General features: G+C 34.7%; 1 protein-coding gene across 1 annotated transcript; it reads left to right on the top strand.

Annotated features, from left to right (window-relative positions):
• Positions 1–10478: 10478 nt before the first annotated feature.
• On the top strand, positions 10479–12314 carry LOC143911392 (uncharacterized). Its single transcript, XM_077430267.1, has 2 exons — positions 10479–10690; positions 10767–12314. The coding sequence occupies exons 1-2, from the start codon at positions 10515–10517 to the stop codon at positions 12112–12114; spliced, it is 1524 nt and encodes a 507-aa protein (XP_077286393.1). The 5' UTR covers positions 10479–10514; the 3' UTR covers positions 12115–12314.
• The last annotated feature ends 7202 nt before the right edge of the window (positions 12315–19516 follow it).

Genomic DNA, 19516 nt, shown 5'->3' with positions numbered 1-19516 from the left:
CTAATTGAACGTATAATCAATTAGTCAGACGCAAAGTTGACTTCTTAACAAAACGAAACGAAATTATTTTATTTTATTTTTATTTTTTATTTTATTAATTGAAAAATCAACAGACAGGATGTACAGAGATAGTTATAAAAAAAAACAAAAAGTAAATAAATAATATATGTAACATCCGAGTCCAATAATAGATTTTTACAAAAATGAAAAAGATAAATATAAGGAAAACAAATTTAAAAGTAAAGAATAAAGGCATGACAAAATATGTGGTACATTGCATAATTAAACTATAGTATTAAAATATTTGGAAAAGGTTATAAGATAGAATATAAGAAGAAATTGAAATTTACAAATATAAAACAAATGAAAAAGGTAAATACAAAATAAACAAATGAAAAGGAAAAGAATGAAAGCTATAATATGATTAAATAGCACATTACATAACTAAACTAAAGTATAAAAATAATGGAAATATTGGAAAAATAGAATAGGAGAAAAAATTAGTCAATCGGTCAAGATTCTCTTGATGTTAGACCTGAATTGATGTAGGGAAATACCAAACAGATCAACCTCATTCAGCTCTCCGTTAAACATACGATAAACGCGCTGCAGATAAAAATATTTTTGGGAATTAGTATTGAAAGGATCAAGTGAAAAGAGTGCAACGCGTCTAGAGTATCGAACTGGGATTCTGAAATTAACCTTATTCAGTAAATCAGAACAATCAAGGAAACCATTTATGAGCTTAAAGAAGAATATAGCATCAGTATGTCGTCGCCTGACAGAAAGATTGTTAAAAGAAAGGATTTTTAAAATGTCGGAAACAGTAGAATGTGTATAGGTAGGAAAAAGGTAGCGTAAGGATTTAATAAATTTAAGTTGAACTTTCTCAATACAATTAATATGGGATAAATAAAAAGGTGACCAGATAATTGAGGCAAATTCAAGGTGAGACCTTACAAAGGAAAAATAAAGTAATTTTAGTACATAAGGATCATTAAAGGGTTTTGTTGAGCGGAGTAGGAATCCAAGAGATTTAAATGCTTTGTTGGTAATAAAAGAAATATGTTCAGAGAAATCTAGTTTATTATTGAGTATTACACCAAGATCTTTAATAGAAGATGACGTGTTAAGGATTGAATGATTTAATTGATATTGATTAGTAATAATTGACTTATTTCTAGTGAAATTTAAAATAGAGCATTTTTCTAGATTAATAAAACGATCATTATTTAAACAATATATAGAGAATCTATCTAGATCTTCTTGTATCTTATGACAATCGTCTATGGTAACTATGTAACTATGTAATCTAATTAAACAATGCAAAATCTAGCTTGACATCCAGTCGCGCAAAAGGAATTTTTGTCTTATGAGAATAATTTAGCATCAACAGGGGGGGGGGGCTAAATTTCATTTGTTAATGGTTCCAGGGATGTCAAACTCATTTCAGTCTTTGGGACGCTTCGAAAAGAAAAATTAACAAAAACAATATTTTATGTACATGCTTACATGTAGCATGTACATGCTTACATGTACATGCTTACATGTAGACAATATGTAAGCATACTTTTTGGATTAGAATGGCATATATTTAACAATCATAACAGAAAAACATGCTCCAAAAGTTTTTTCAGAATATCTTTTTAAACAGTATGTACATATGTATATATGTACATTCGCATTTGAGATGCAATTTTAACCATATAGTCACTAATTCTTATAAGCTATTGGAATTTATCTGCCGAGTTTGCGAATCACTTTAAGAATCCGCATACTCAGATATTGCTCTATAACAGTTTGGTAAGAGTATGCTTCAGTCATATGGTCTCATTATTACCAAACTCATATAGATCATTTAGAGACAATTCAGACGCGTATTCTGCGCCATTTATCCCATAAGACTGGTCTTGTAAGATTGCTGCCAACTTATAATGAGAGACTCTCTTTTTTCAAGATCGCTAGTTTATCTCATCGCAGAAGGGTTTCTGATTTGTTACTTTTATACAAGATTGCTAATGGTATCCTTGACACATCTGTTTTGAACGAAATTAATTTTAACGTTAATGCCTGATCCACCAGATGTAGAAATCTTTTCTAGTATACACCAATTTGTCATAACAACACTTCATTTAATAGTACAATCGCACGTATGTTTGTATATACCGTCTTTACGATGGTATGGATGATTGTCCCCACCTTTTTGCTGACTCTTTCAATACTTTTAGGGCTAAGGTTATGAAGCAAATCTGTGGTTGATTTGCTTCGTCACCTTCACTGCCATTCATTGTTTATTAATTTTAATATGTTTTTGTAATTTTTCTTTTCTGTTTGCTTTATATTAACATGTGGTGCTCACTGTACACGGAATATAATATTTTCATTTATATTTGTATATTTTTTGTCTCGCTGTACTGCTTTCTTTTTTTATATTTTATTCTGTATGTGTGTCAATTTAAATAAAATAAAATAAATTTAAATGGTAACCAGACCGATGCGCACTTACTAAAATCGCACAAAAATACAAAAATCACGCCAACACGATTACAATAATAAAATAACACAAAAATAAACTATACCTACATATACATACATATATATACTATTTTAACAAGGTGTCTTAGGTTTGGCTCACTATCTTCGAGAAGAATTATTGTCATTTCCAAATACTTCTTTGTAGTATTAAAAGGGAGTATTTACAACCCTTCGATTTTATCGGAACTTAAATTTTGGGCGCCTGAATGCGGCAGAGCTTTGCATCATCGTCTACTTTTCCAACCTATTTCTGCGAAAACGTCTGCTTTCAACAACTCGTCTCTTGTAAAGGCTATCCAGTTCCTTAATGTGATAGATGAGCATTAGGACCTGTTTAGTTGTCATGTTGATGAACTGGTCAGTTTCATTAGATTCAACACAAATCTATTTGAATGAGATGAATGATTGCCAATTTGTTATTGTTCTTGTTTTTTTTTTTGTACGACTGTTGTTTCGCTTTGGGGCAACCTATCAGGACACATTGACATTATTTTGTTATTAGTATTCTCTATCCATTTATATAATGTATTTACTATAATAATAAATAAAAATAAAAATATATATACATATATTGGAAAACTTATCAACATTAGGCTCGAATCCAACATATATATGTATATTACCTATGTATATATAAATACATATTTTCTGAAGTATATCTTGTAAAAAACTGACACTGTGTTGAATATCCCTGACCTTCTCAATCGAATTCATCATCGCCCACAACGCTAGCGTAAGTTCAAAATGGCGCACGTCTCATCGCAGGCTTCGCAGAGCATGCGCAATGGCCACCAACTGGTTCTTTCATGCAAATCCATTCTCGTTCATCAAACTCGTAAAATAAATCCCAATCCTTTATCAAAAAGATCAAATCCTCAAACCACAGTATGGTTCAATAGGCTACCAGCAATTAAGAGGTCTTGTGTTCAAATATACGAAAACAATCCATACAATGGGGGACATTGTAACAACGAGTTTATCTACTAACAAAGTCAATAGTCACAAAAACCATTTTCATACATGCTATAATAACACTGTTCGACACGAAAAATGGTTCAGAGACGAGATATGACTTTTCTTATAAATCTATGAACAGTTAACACTAATCTGGTAATAAAAAATGTTGATTGGCTCGAGATTCGGAGATATGTGTTTTTTAAATCGCGCGATTTTTCTATATCTTGGTGTTGTTCGGTCGATGTCTCAAAATTTGTCAATTTCCTGTTCAAAATGAATATTGGAATCTATAGTCGGGTATTTTATATTTCATTTGTAGTACTTTTCAGCTTTCAAATCTGTCTAAGTAGTCGTCCAGTTCAAATAAAAAGTCAAAAGTACGTATTTTCACTTGAGATTTTTTCCCACTGTTAATACTATTTAATATTGATCATTTTCTATTGAAAGATGTTTATTGGGATAGTTTTCTGGCCATACTATTTTTTGTTTTCATTTAAAGGGGTTAATTGGAAGTGTGCTGAATTTTAAATCGGTAAAATTTCGAGCTAAAAGCTCGTACTAGTATTTACACGAATCTGAATTGAATTAATAGGGATAATATATTAAATTGTCTTTATATGAGAATTAAATAAAATTCCACTTAGAGAAATCATATTTTGACTATTTTTGTGGATTAATAACAAAAATTCGTTTATTTTATCGAGGTAAGCCAGTTATCAATAGAATTTAAAAAACACATACATCTCCGAATCTCGAGCAAAACAACATTTTTTATTACCAGATTCGTGTTCACTGGGCATAGATCTATAAGAAAAGTCATATCCCGTCTCTGAATTAAAAAAAAGTCGTCATTTGTCGAACAGTGTAATATATGTATGTAAGTATCGACAAGCCAAATATAATCTACTTCCTTTTTTACAATGTCTTCTAATCGTCTTGTCATTTATTATCAAAATGTCAGAGGTCTCCGAACTAAATCTGACTCTTTTCTTCAAAATGTATTAGTTAATAATTATGATATTATCTGTCTATCAGAAACTTGGCTAAATGACTCATTCAATAATAGTGAGTTTTTTGATGCCAGATATCAGGTGTTTCGACGTGACAGAGATTATTCTCTTCATAACCAAATATTTGGTGGTGGTGTAATCATAGCTGTGAAAAATAATCTACCCTCTGTCATTCAAAATAATTGGTTAACTTCCACAGAAGACCTTTGGATTACTATTACCACTAAATTTTTTAAACTAAATATCTGTACTGTCTATATTCCTCCTGGTAATTCTCACCAAACTCTATTAGTTACCCATTTAAATAAAGTATCTGATCTAATAACCAATTATCCAGAGGATCGATTCATTTTACTCGGTGATTACAATCTTCCCACTATTGATTGGACAAAATACGACTCAAATCTGCATCTATTTCCTTCCAATTGTATTAATTTTTCTTCCCTTTCCTTTACTCAATTCTTATCTTATAATAAACTATATCAATACAATTATTTATCAAATACTAATAATCGTATTCTTGACCTAGCTATTAGTAGTTTCCCCTTATATATTTCTCGTGCTGACTCTACGCTAATCCATGAAGATTCTCATCATTTATCCTTTTGCATCTCAATAATTTACAACAAATCTTCACCCTTGAATTATAATTATAATAAAACTTTCCTCTTTAGAAAAGCTGACTATGCTACAATTATTCCAATTTTAAGCGATATCAATTGGAATTCACTTTTGTCCAATTTAAATATTGATTTAGCTTGTAAAAAATTTTACGATACCTTACAAAATATTATTGAATGCCACGTCCCTTTTACTCTTAAATCTAAACGTACCAAATATCCCCCTTGGTTTACATCGTCTCTTATTAAAATAATAAAAGAAAAAAACAAATTCCATAAAAAATTTAAAATTTATTCAAATCCCTTAGATTATCAAAGTTTTTCACTATTAAGAGCTCGAATTAAAAAATATTCTTTAATCTGCTTTAGAAATTATATTTCTCTTATTCAAAATAATATTAAAACTAATCCCAAATCATTTTGGTCATATATAAATTCAAAAAAAAATACCTCCTCTTCATATCCTTCCGTAATGTATTATGGAAATAAGTCGGCTTCACATGGTTCTGAAATCTGTACCATTTTTGCTGACTATTTTGACTCCACTTTCAATAGTGATTCTACCATTAACCTTTCTATCTCTAATACAGATACTTCTTCTTGTAACTTATCTACTTTTCATTTTGACTTATCTACTGTACTCAGTCACATCAACTCTCTCAATGTTAATCTTGGTGCGGGTTGTGATGGTTTGCCTTCTTTTTTCCTTGTTAAATGTGCTGTCCCATTATCTCTTCCCATAACAATCCTTTTCAATCTTTCTATGTCTAACGGTAAATTTCCTGACTATTGGAAATTATCTTACATCACCCCTATTTTTAAAAAAGGTGATAAGAATCTTATTGAGAATTACCGTCCTATATCTAAACTATCTGTCATTAGTAAAATCTTTGAAAAAATTATCTATAATTTCCTTTTCTCCAATTTCAAAAACTACATTATACCTGAACAACATGGTTTTTTTAAGGGGAGATCGGTAGAGACTAACCTGCTTAATTTCACTAGTACTCTCACATCTTATATGGACAAACGAATCCAAATAGACGTCGTTTATACGGATTTCTCTAAAGCTTTTGATAAAATCAATCACAACCTTTTACTCAATAAACTTTGGTCCCTCGGAATCCGAGGAAATTTATTTCGTTGGATCTCTTCGTATATACTAAATCGTCACCAAATCATAATTCTCAATGGTTTTAGATCATCACTTAGACATATTCCTTCCGGTGTCCCACAAGGGTCGCATTTAGGTCCCTTATTCTTTTTACTCTATATTAATGATATCTCATACATCTTCAAACATTCCTTTATACTTCTTTACGCTGATGATTTAAAAATTTACAAACCTATATACACCATAGACGATTGTCATAAGATACAAGAAGATCTAGATAGATTCTCTATATATTGTTTAAATAATGATCGTTTTATTAATCTAGAAAAATGCTCTATTTTAAATTTCACTAGAAATAAGTCAATTATTACTAATCAATATCAATTAAATCATTCAATCCTTAACACGTCATCTTCTATTAAGGATCTTGGTGTAATACTCAATAATAAACTAGATTTCTCTGAACATATTTCTTTTATTACCAACAAAGCATTTAAATCTCTTGGATTCCTACTCCGCTCAACAAAACCCTTTAATGATCCTTATGTACTAAAATTACTTTATTTTTCCTTTGTAAGGTCTCACCTTGAATTTGCCTCAATTATCTGGTCACCTTTTTATTTATCCCATATTAATTGTATTGAGAAAGTTCAACTTAAATTTATTAAATCCTTACGCTACCTTTTTCCTACCTATACCCATTCTACTGTTTCCGACATTTTAAAAATCCTTTCTTTTAACAATCTTTCTGTCAGGCGACGACATTCTGATGCTATATTCTTCTTTAAGCTCATAAATGGTTTTCTTGATTGTTCTGATTTACTAAATAAGGTTAATTTCAGAATCCCAGTTCGATACTCTAGACGCGTTGCACTCTTTTCACTTGATCCTTTCAATACTAATTCCCAAAAATATTTTTATCTGCAGCGCGTTTATCGTATGTTTAACGGAGAGCTGAATGAGGTTGATCTGTTTGGTATTTCCCTACATCAATTCAGGTCTAACATCAAGAGAATCTTGACCGATTGATTCATTTTTTCTCCTATTCTATTTTTCCAATATTTCCATTATTTTTATACTTTAGTTTAGTTATGTAATGTGCTATTTAATCATATTATAGCTTTCATTCTTTTCCTTTTCATTTGTTTATTTTGTATTTACCTTTTTCATTTGTTTTTTATATTTGTAAATTTCAATTTCTTCTTATATTCTATCTTATAACCTTTTCCAAATATTTTAATACTATAGTTTAATTATGCAATGTACTACATATTTTGTCATGCCTTTATTCTTTACTTTTTAATTTGTTTTCCTTATATTTATCTTTTTCATTTTTGTAAAAATCTATTATTGGACTCGGATGTTACATATATTATTTATTTACTTTTTGTTTTTTTTATACCTATCTCTGTACATCCTGTCTGTTGATTTTTCAATTAATAAAATAAAATAAAAAATAAAAATAAAATAAAATAATAAATGGAAAACCCATTGGATTAAAGCATTACATACAATATGAAATCAGTTAGCGTCATTAAATATCCAGATGAAGCTTAAAAAAAATATACCAGCTCAATGTGTGCAAAGCAGTGAGACAAAATTTTGCCAATAGCTTAAAATATGAATTATATTATATGAGAGTGATGAGGAACCCATGAAATATTGGTCAGACACTGACCCAAGAAGGCTTTTTGAATGACTACGGTTGACGCGTGAACATTGAAAAAAAATACTTATAATGTTGAAAGGGAAGTGTGCTGGTATTGACATTTTTAAAGAATTTAATAATACATTTAAATAAATGGATGAATATGAATATGAATATGAATAATATGAACAATAATAATGAATTTAAATATGAATTCGTATCGGTATTTTAATTAAAACGTACGATTTTGATTGATTTTCATCATTGTTTTTAATGTTTTTAATGACGTGTTATTATATTTTGACATTTATAAAGTTTCTATCGAAACCAATATTACTAATTTTGACTTTAGATGTGTGTGTGTGTACATATGTACATACATATGTATGTTAAAGAAAACTAAACGTATTACAGGCCACAAGTATTCTTAAATATTGTTAAATGTAAAACATTATATTTAATATTTTGTAAATATTTCTCGAAATGAAGAAAAGTAGATTTTTGTAGTTGCTCATATGTACCTACATATGTAGATAACTTATCAACACCATTGTTTAAATATGGAAAACGTTTAATTCACAGTAAATTGTGGTTAGTATATTATCTTATGTGATCAATCGTTGCGCTTTTACAACCACTATCACTACATAAGATACGTGATTCATTGAATAGATTCATGAAATAGGTGTGGTTTACTTTCAATTGAGGAATTCAAAGTGTATTTTAACAAGCTCTTTATTTACTTCATTGAAATTTTAATCACATCGTTAATCCCCAACAAAGTGAGCATTGAAATTTCAAAATATTACATATGTACATATGGAGTGTACATGTACATATACATATATGTACATATATATGTGTAATATATCCGCTGGATTTTGCGTCATCACAAATGACAATATGGTAGTTTTTTTTATTTATTCAATAAGGTCAAATCATTTCATTTGTCATGAATAAGTAAAGAATAATTTCCGGTCTTGTTATTTTCAGCATCGTATATACTAGAAAGACAAAAATGTATCATTTATCGATCAATAAAGTTATCTGTTTGAGAAACACTCTATGATTCTCTTGTTTGTTTGATCGGCTATAGAAATATTACACTTTTTATTCTATTAAATTGAATCTAATAACATTGAGCAACAAAAAAACACGAATGTGACAATATATTTTGATGGCTTACTCTCGTTTAGGAGATATGAGCGTTTAAAATATGTGCAGTTTTTGGCTTTTGCAGTCTTTAATTCAAAATCTAGTATTTCTATGACAAAAATGAGTGCTGCAATTATTAGTCAATTGTTATCTATGAATTTTGGTTTTTTATTACTTTGAAATACTAGTGAATTTTAAAAGTGTAAAAGCTACAATCAATAGAAAAAATATCCGACAATTGATTCCAATACTCACTTTTGGCATAGCAACATGTACTAGATTTCGAAATAAAGACTGCATAAGCCAAAAATCTGTAAAAATTGCCCGTTTTTGTAAACCCTTATACATATGTATAAGGGTTTACAAAAATATTTTTGTAAACCCTAATACATATAAACCAGAAAAAGCCAGCAAAAATCGTTGTTATGTTCTAATTTAATGAGTCAAATTTAGTAAAGATTGATTTTCCTAAAATAAAATTTAGTAAAGATTGATTCATGTTTCCACTCCGGTAGTTTTACTTTATCTATGTTTTTTTTTTTGTTGCTCAGTGTAATCTGTCACCTTCTCATTTAATAGTTCCAACGATATTTATAATGTACCATATTGGAAAAACCAGATGATTCATTTCAATTTCAAGATTCGTTCTGAAACAATTGTCCATATTTATGGGAGCGGAGGTATTAATTGAGATTTAAAACAATCAATGTATAATCTTATCGCAGATAGATATATGAAATATATCCAGTGGTGTAGTACTAAATAAAAAAAAACCAGGGTGGTTTTTATTTTTTACGACCCCCCCCCCCTCTCCCCGCTTTTTTCGTTACTTAAAAAATATGTATCCTAATATTGGAAGTTCGAATATTTATAAAAAATATCAAATTCTAATTAGCAAATATTCGTACTTATTGAAATTATGATATTTTTTTATATTTTATAAAAACTTCCATACTGCTTCATCTTCAAGATTTTTGATTTTGCAAACCCGTGTTTGTGTGTCAACAGCAACATTTGCTTTTAGCAATGCTCAAACAATATACATGTACATATGTATATCAAAAAACTATAATATATTAACATGTGAATTTAGAGATGACTATTTATTTAAGCCGAGTTCCTTTACTTTATCTATCCTCAAGTGCGTATGATCAGTAGTTGAAAGATTGTTTTCTTTCAAAGTTTTGAGTGGTTTTAGATAAAAAAAAAGTTCATGAATTTCATTAAAACTTCTTTTAAGTTTTGAATATGCCCAGATAACTATTGGGTTGTGGCCATCAAATGTTATAACGAGAGTCTGCTCACAATATTTGCTGTCCAAGATTTCATATGAAAAGCTAAAATATTTTTTAATTGTTCTCGTCAATCAGACCTGGCCCGACTACACCACTGGATATATTTTGCGTATAAATACACGCCCAAGAGAAAAATAAATAGCATACGCGAAAAACCGTGTAAGAGGCAAGAAATACAAAATGGCAATACGCCATAATTTGATACTTGCTCTTGTCTGTATTGGGTTGAGTGCAACTACAGCTGACGATTGCACTCAGAAAAGATGTCCCGAGGAACAGAGTGGTGTTACTCTTCTACCGATAATCAACGATTGTGAAAAGTACATCGCTTGCTACAATGGAATGGCCATCCTTAAGTGTGTATTAAAATAACAAACTATTATCATATTTATGCCTGGCATTCATTAATCGTGTACATATACGTAATTTCAGGTCCTGCAAAGACGATCACATCTTCAGCGATGATTTGCAAGCTTGTGTGCCATCATATATGATAACCTGCAACGTATGCAAAAACATTGAAGATTATTCAGAATCAAGTGAAGAAGATGATTCATCGGAAGAAGAAGACAATCTTGATTACTACTCCGAAAACCAAGCAGAAAATGAATTGTGCAAAGATGAGAATGGAATGTATGTAGATCTGAAACCTGATCCAGAAGATTGTACAAAGTACTACGTTTGCGACTGGGGAGATCTCATCCATATGTCTTGCCCACCTGGCACGATTTTTAGAGCTGCGTTCAAACGATGCGACTTCCCAGAACATGGCGGATGCATAATTGACAATCCAACGAAATCCAAAGACGACATTTTTAGTTCAAAACTAGAACAAGTTATCACTCCCCACGAGAATAATATCTCGGAAAGGTGCATAAGGAACAGCATCACACCCGTATCGTGTGCCCAAACCCTTCCCGATGACAGACTCCTAGTTCATCCCGATGATTGCGAACTCTTCTACTACTGCGTCACCGAAACTCTGGCTCCAATCTGCAGAGACTGCCCAGCTGGTCTTCATTTCAACCCAGTTAAAAAAGTTTGCGATCGCCCGTCAGTTGCAGGATGCAAAGTTTTCTCTAGCCCGGAAGCATCTAGAAATAACATTAAAAACAGAATAAATGATGCGATTAAAGCCGTTGCAGAATCGAAGCTCGATCAAGTTATCACTCCCCACGAGAATAACATCTCGGAAAGGTGCATAAGGAACAGCATCACACCCGTATCGTGTGCCCAAACCCTTCCCGATGACAGACTTCTAGTTCATCCTGATGATTGCGAGCTCTTCTACTACTGCGTCACCGAAACTCTGGCTCCAATCTGCAGAGACTGCCCAGCTGGTCTTCATTTCAATCCAGTCAAAAAAGTATGCGACCATCCATCAGTTGCAGGATGCAAAGTTTTCTCTAGCCCGGAAGCATCTAGAAATAACATTAAAAACAGAATAAATGATGCGATTAAAGCCGTTGCAGAATCGAAGCTCGATCAAGTTATCACTCCCCACGAGAATAACATCTCGGAAAGGTGCATAAGGAACAGCATCACACCCGTATCGTGTGCCCAAACCCTTCCCGATGACAGACTTCTAGTTCATCCTGATGATTGCGAGCTCTTCTACTACTGCGTCACCGAAACTCTGGCTCCAATCTGCAGAGACTGCCCAGCTGGTCTTCATTTCAACCCAGTCAAAAAAGTATGCGATCGTCCGTCAGTTGCAGGATGCAAAGTTTTCTTGATCCCAAAAGTATTCAGAAATCGTTTTGTTAACAGAATAAATTAAATCAAGTATTTTAAATGATGGAATAATTTTGCAGTTTTATAAATTTAAAACATAATAAAAGTTTGAGGGTCTTTCGATTTAAGACTATAATTTTAATTTATAATAATTAAATAATTAATCAATAATGAATTGATGATTTCATCAGATTGTATCTTAAAGTATAAAAATAAACTCAAGTATAAAAATAAACATTTTGAACCAACAAAAGAATTTTTATTTTTCAACCTTTACGATCCATCCACATTAAAATTATTTCCAATTTTTAATTTAATTAAATTCTTCGAATTTTTTTAAATCATAAAATTTAAACGCACCCATATGACTTAAATTCTGAATTTTAAAAAATTATACTATTGTAGCGTTTATTTTCTTATTGGAGTGGTCCTAACTATCCATTACCGAGCTAAAATTTCGTACCCGGGATTTCGGGATTACAATTGGACGATCCCGAGATCCCGGAACCAATCCCGGAATTGTGATTATTTTCAACAGCTTATGTATACAATTTAATCCAACATTTATTTTAAATCTTATATGTGTATAATCTTAGAAATACATGCAAGGTCTAATAGTGTAAATAATTATGTGAAAGTGAGAAATAATATTTTAACTTAGTTTAACTGCTGCATTGTCATTTCTTCAATTTGTAAGGATTCGTGTGAAATAACTCTGTTGGAGATAATGCTAAATGTGACGTGTGGTGTTGCTCTGATAACGTATCTTATTCGTGCTCTTCAGCTAATCTTTCAAGTATTTTTTTAATTGTCTCTCTCTTATATGTTGTTTGACTAATTTTTGTCGAAAACATGATCTCAGTTTTACTGTCATTAAATTATTGAGAATTTTATACATACTTAAGTGTATCAGTGAAATTTTCTCGACTTCGATTTTCTACGTGTTTTTATTTTTAGAGAAATTACCATTTCATGCCAGATATAAGTTCGGTCAATTGCTTGAAACTTTATAATAAAATTATGTTGGCTGATCACTAGTTGCTTCTACGGCTAATTTTAAAGATTTTGAAACTTCAATAAAACTTTTAGAAAACACACTCATAATTTAGAGGTTATGCTCGATTTATCATTGAAAGAACCAAAAAACGAAAAATGGACAAGCCGTTATTTTTGCCGGAACAAAAAACCGAACTGATATTTTTTTTTACATATAGGAAAACATATAGGAATGTATATTAAAAATATGTTTTTGAAACTTTTAGAAAATATAATATCGATATCAAACAATTCTACTGTGTTACAACAGATAATGTAACTAATATGATCAAATTTGTCAACTTGTTAGAAACCGAAATAGATGAAGAAAACGAGAATATATATTACAGAATATACTTATAGATATGAAAGAGATTGTGAAGCAAATATCCTACCTTCCATTGAGAACTGATCTTTTCCTCATCTCATCGGAATAAAATTTGTGGCACATACTTTACAATTTGCAATAAAAGATTCTATTAACGATTCCGATTTAAATACAATTATATGTGAAACTCGCGAGTTGGTTAAAAAGTTAAGAATACCCTATCTTATTATGAAATTTAACGAAAATGATACTAAAAAACCCTTAAAAGACTGTATTACTAGATGGAATAGCACTTTCAATATGTTAAACTTTTTATTGTTATGTAAAGAATTTTGTTCAAAAATAGTTGAAAACAATATGGAGTACTATTTTCCAAAACATAAATGGATCAAAATTAATGTCATTGTTGAGACATCACGGGCATTAAAATAATTGCAAAGCGAGAAAATGGCGTTGAGTGATTTTTATGGGATTTGGATTCAATCAAAATTGAAACCACAAAACATAGATACGATAGAGTCGTATAGAATTCCGTTGGATGTCATTATTTAAAAATAAATTATCAATCCCGAGTTTTTCAGAATTACGTTCACTAATCCCGAGATTCTTAGGTATCGAAAAATGCCCGGGACTGAATTCTCTAGTTATAAAATTTCCGGGATATTTTCGTTATTCTTGGATTCTCAATAATTAGTTATTTTATCTATCATCTGATATTTTTTAATGATCATTATTAATATATATATATATATATCCTGATAATAATAAACTGATGTCAATCAATCATGCGATAGTCATAATGACAGACAAATGAGAAGTTGATGATCATAATGAATGACATTGGAAACACGACCGTTAGAAAATTCGTAGATGTATATCAATTTAACTTGAATAATCATTCTCAAACACTTATGAATAATTATGGAAGGGGCATCACAACAGAATAAAAACTATTTGGTTTAAAATCTGATGGCACATTTATAAGACACATTCAAGAGTATAAACTTGAGCACTCTCTTCGAAATCGACATACCTACTTGACAAAACATTCAAGTGTGAATACAATATGGCAATAAGCCATCAATTTGTCGTTGCTCTGGTCTGTGTCGGACTGCGTGCGACTGAAACAAATGACTGCTCTCAGAAAAAATGCAGTGAAAGAAGTGTTACCCTTCTACCGATAGCCAACGATTGTGGAAAGTATATTGCCTGTTTCATTGGCAATTCATATATCAGGTATTAAAAATTATTATTTTTATCACAATTCACCAACTGACATTTATTAACTTGGTCTCCATTCTACAGAGACTGTCCAGCTGGTCTTCATTTCAATCCCGTCAAAAAAGTTTGCGATCACGCATCAGTTGCTGGATGCTTAGCATTCTCAAGCACGAACATTTTCAAAATTCATCGTGGCAACAAGATAAATGATAATACTACAACCGTTATTGAGTCAAACCACGTACAAGGATTCTCTCTTCGTGAGAGGAAAATATCTCGAAGATGTATAAAAAACAGCATTACAACAGTTTCGTGTTCCAAAATAATTCCCGAAGACAATTTAATATCTCATCCAGACGACTGCGGACTCTTCTACTACTGCGTGAGTGAAACGCTGGCCCCAAATTGCAGAGACTGCCCTGGCGGTCTTCATTTCAACCCCATCAGGAAAGTGTGCGATCACCCATCGGTAGCAGGATGCCTAGCCTACTCGAACCAAGAAGTGAATGTCAATCACATTGCCACCAAGAAGAATGCTGGGATTAAAACGGCGGAGTCGAGTCTTCAACAAGTATTAACTCCTCACGAAGACCACATTTCCACCAAGAAGAATGCTGGGATTACAACGGCGGAGTCTAGTCATCAACAAGAAGTCATTCTTCACGAAGACCATATTTCCGAGAAGTGTATGAAGAACAACATAACAACAGTTTCATGTGCCGAAACCATTCCTGCCGACAGGATTTTAGCCCATCCAGACGACTGTGAACTCTTCTACTATTGCGTGAGTGAAACGCTGGCCCCAATTTGCAGAGACTGTCCTGGCGGGCTTCATTTCAACCCCGTCAGGAAAGTGTGCGATAACCCATCGGCTGCGGGATGCCTAGTCTACTCGAACCCAGAAGTGCATGTCAATCACATTGCCACCAAGATGAATGCTGGGATTACAACGGCGCAGTCGAGTCATCAACAAGAAGTCACTCTTCACGAAGACCACATTTCCACCAAGATTAATGCTGGGATTACAACGGTGGAGTCCAGTCATCAACAAGAAGTCATTCTTCACGAAGACCATATTTCCGAGAGGTGTATAAAGAACAACATTACAACAGTTTCGTGTGCCGAAACCATTCCTGCCGACAGGATTTTGGCCCATCCAGACGACTGTGGACTCTTCTACTACTGCGTGAGTGAAACGCTGGCCCCAATTTGCAGAGACTGTCCTGGCGGTCTTCATTTCAACCCCGTCAGGAAAGTGTGCGATATCCCATCGGCTGCGGGATGCCTAGTCTACTCGAACCCAGAAGTGCATGTCAATAACATTGCCACCAAGATGAATGCTGGGATTACAACGGCGGAGTCAAGTCTTCAACAAGTATTTACTCCTCACGAAGACCACATTTCCACCAAGAAGAATGCTGGGATTACAATGGCGGAGTCAAGTCTTCAACAAGTATTTACTCATTATGAAGACCATATTTCCGAAAGGTGTATAAAGAACAACATTACAACAGTTTCGTGTGCCGAAACCATTCCTGCCGACAGGATTTTAGCACATCCAGACGACTGTGGACTCTTCTACTACTGCGTGAGTGAAACGTTGGCCCCAATTTGCAGAGACTGTCCCGGCGGTCTTCATTTCAACCCCATCAGGAAAGTGTGCGATCACCCATCGGTAGCGGGATGCCTAGCCTACTCGAACCCAGAAGTGAATGTCAATCACATTGCCACCAAGATAAATGCTGAGATTACAAAGGCGGAGTCGAGTCTTCAACAAGTATTTACACCTCACGAAGACCACATTTCCACCAAGATTAATGCTGGGATTACAACGGCGGAGTCTAGTCATCAACAAGAAGTCATTCTACACGAAGACCATATTTCCGAAAGGTGTATAAAGAACAACATTACAACAGTTTCGTGTGCCGAAACCATTCCTGCCGACAGGATTTTGGCACATCCAGACGACTGTGGACTCTTCTACTACTGCGTGAGTGAAACGTTGGCCCCAATTTGCAGAGACTGTCCCGGCGGTCTTCATTTCAACCCCGTCAGGAAAGTGTGCGATAACCCATCGGCTGCGGGATGCCTAGTCTACTCGAACCCAGAAGTGCATGTCAATCACATTGCCACCAAGATGAATGCTGGGATTACAACGGCGGAGTCGAGTCTTCAACAAGTATTAACTCCTCACGAAGACCACATTTCCACCAAGAAGAATGCTGGGATTACAATGGCGGAGTCAAGTCTTCAACAAGTATTTACTCATTATGAAGACCATATTTCCGAGAGGTGTATAAAGAACAACATTACAACAGTTTCATGTGCGGAAACCATTCCTGCCGACAGGATTTTAGCGCATCCAGACGACTGTGGACTCTTCTACTACTGCGTGAGTGAAACGTTGGCCCCAATTTGCAGAGACTGTCCCGGCGGTCTTCATTTCAACCCCGTCAGGAAAGTGTGCGATAACCCATCGGCTGCGGGATGCCTAGTCTACTCGAACCCAGAAGTGCATGTCAATCACATTGCCCCCAAGATGAATGCTGGGATTACAACGGCGGAGTTTAGTCTTCAACAAGTATTTACTCCTCACGAAGACCACATTTCCACCAAGAAGAATGCTGGGATTACAACGGCGGAGTCTAGTCATCAACAAGAAGTCATTCTTCACGAAGACCATATTTCCGAAAGGTGTATAAAGAACAACATTACAACAGTTTCGTGTGCCGAAACCATTCCTGCCGACAGGATTTTGGCACATCCAGACGACTGTGGACTCTTCTACTACTGCGTGAGTGAAACGTTGGCCCCAATTTGCAGAGACTGTCCCGGCGGTCTTCATTTCAACCCCGTCAGGAAAGTGTGCGATAACCCATCGGCTGCGGGATGCCTAGTCTACTCGAACCCAGAAGTGCATGTCAATCACATTGCCACCAAGATGAATGCTGGGATTACAACGGCGCAGTCGAGTCATCAACAAGAAGTCACTCTTCACGAAGACCACATTTCCACCAAGATTAATGCTGGGATTACAACGGTGGAGTCCAGTCATCAACAAGAAGTCATTCTTCACGAAGACCATATTTCCGAGAGGTGTATAAAGAACAACATTACAACAGTTTCGTGTGCCGAAACCATTCCTGCCGACAGGATTTTGGCCCATCCAGACGACTGTGGACTCTTCTACTACTGCGTGAGTGAAACGCTGGCCCCAATTTGCAGAGACTGTCCTGGCGGTCTTCATTTCAACCCCGTCAGGAAAGTGTGCGATATCCCATCGGCTGCGGGATGCCTAGTCTACTCGAACCCAGAAGTGCATGTCAATAACATTGCCACCAAGATGAATGCTGGGATTACAACGGCGGAGTCAAGTCTTCAACAAGTATTTACTCCTCACGAAGACCACATTTCCACCAAGAAGAATGCTGGGATTACAATGGCGGAGTCAAGTCTTCAACAAGTATTTACTCATTATGAAGACCATATTTCCGAAAGGTGTATAAAGAACAACATTACAACAGTTTCGTGTGCCGAAACCATTCCTGCCGACAGGATTTTAGCACATCCAGACGACTGTGGACTCTTCTACTACTGCGTGAGTGAAACGTTGGCCCCAATTTGCAGAGACTGTCCCGGCGGTCTTCATTTCAACCCCATCAGGAAAGTGTGCGATCACCCATCGGTAGCGGGATGCCTAGCCTACTCGAACCCAGAAGTGAATGTCAATCACATTGCCACCAAGATAAATGCTGAGATTACAAAGGCGGAGTCGAGTCTTCAACAAGTATTTACACCTCACGAAGACCACATTTCCACCAAGATTAATGCTGGGATTACAACGGCGGAGTCTAGTCATCAACAAGAAGTCATTCTTCACGAAGACCATATTTCCGAAAGGTGTATAAAGAACAACATTACAACAGTTTCGTGTGCCGAAACCATTCCTGCCGACAGGATTTTGGCACATCCAGACGACTGTGGACTCTTCTACTACTGCGTGAGTGAAACGTTGGCCCCAATTTGCAGAGACTGTCCCGGCGGTCTTCATTTCAACCCCGTCAGGAAAGTGTGCGATAACCCATCGGCTGCGGGATGCCTAGTCTACTCGAACCCAGAAGTGCATGTCAATCACATTGCCACCAAGATGAATGCTGGGATTACAACGGCGGAGTCGAGTCTTCAACAAGTATTAACTCCTCACGAAGACCACATTTCCACCAAGAAGAATGCTGGGATTACAATGGCGGAGTCAAGTCTTCAACAAGTATTTACTCATTATGAAGACCATATTTCCGAGAGGTGTATAAAGAACAACATTACAACAGTTTCATGTGCGGAAACCATTCCTGCCGACAGGATTTTAGCGCATCCAGACGACTGTGGACTCTTCTACTACTGCGTGAGTGAAACGTTGGCCCCAATTTGCAGAGACTGTCCCGGCGGTCTTCATTTCAACCCCGTCAGGAAAGTGTGCGATAACCCATCGGCTGCGGGATGCCTAGTCTACTCGAACCCAGAAGTGCATGTCAATCACATTGCCACCAAGATGAATGCTGGGATTACAACGGCGCAGTCGAGTCATCAACAAGAAGTCACTCTTCACGAAGACCACATTTCCACCAAGATTAATGCTGGGATTACAACGGTGGAGTCCAGTCATCAACAAGAAGTCATTCTTCACGAAGACCATATTTCCGAGAGGTGTATAAAGAACAACATTACAACAGTTTCGTGTGCCGAAACCATTCCTGCCGACAGGATTTTGGCCCATCCAGACGACTGTGGACTCTTCTACTACTGCGTGAGTGAAACGCTGGCCCCAATTTGCAGAGACTGTCCTGGCGGTCTTCATTTCAACCCC

Source organism: Arctopsyche grandis, chromosome 4 (genome assembly GCF_051622035.1).
Source record: "Arctopsyche grandis isolate Sample6627 chromosome 4, ASM5162203v2, whole genome shotgun sequence".
In the NCBI taxonomy this organism is placed as follows: domain Eukaryota; kingdom Metazoa; phylum Arthropoda; class Insecta; order Trichoptera; family Hydropsychidae; genus Arctopsyche; species Arctopsyche grandis.
The sequence above is the reverse complement of the archived record's forward strand: the minus strand, read 5'-3'. Positions and strand labels throughout refer to the sequence as shown.

What these genes read in the sequence shown, in the direction of transcription:
- LOC143911392 (XM_077430267.1), top strand. Translation starts at nt 10,515, where the DNA reads ATGGCAATACGCCATAATTTGATACTTGCTCTTGTCTGTATTGGGTTG. An exon ending in AATGGAATGGCCATCCTTAA is followed by an intron (nt 10,691 to 10,766) that starts GTGTGTATTAAA and finishes ACGTAATTTCAG; the next exon opens with GTCCTGCAAAGACGATCACA.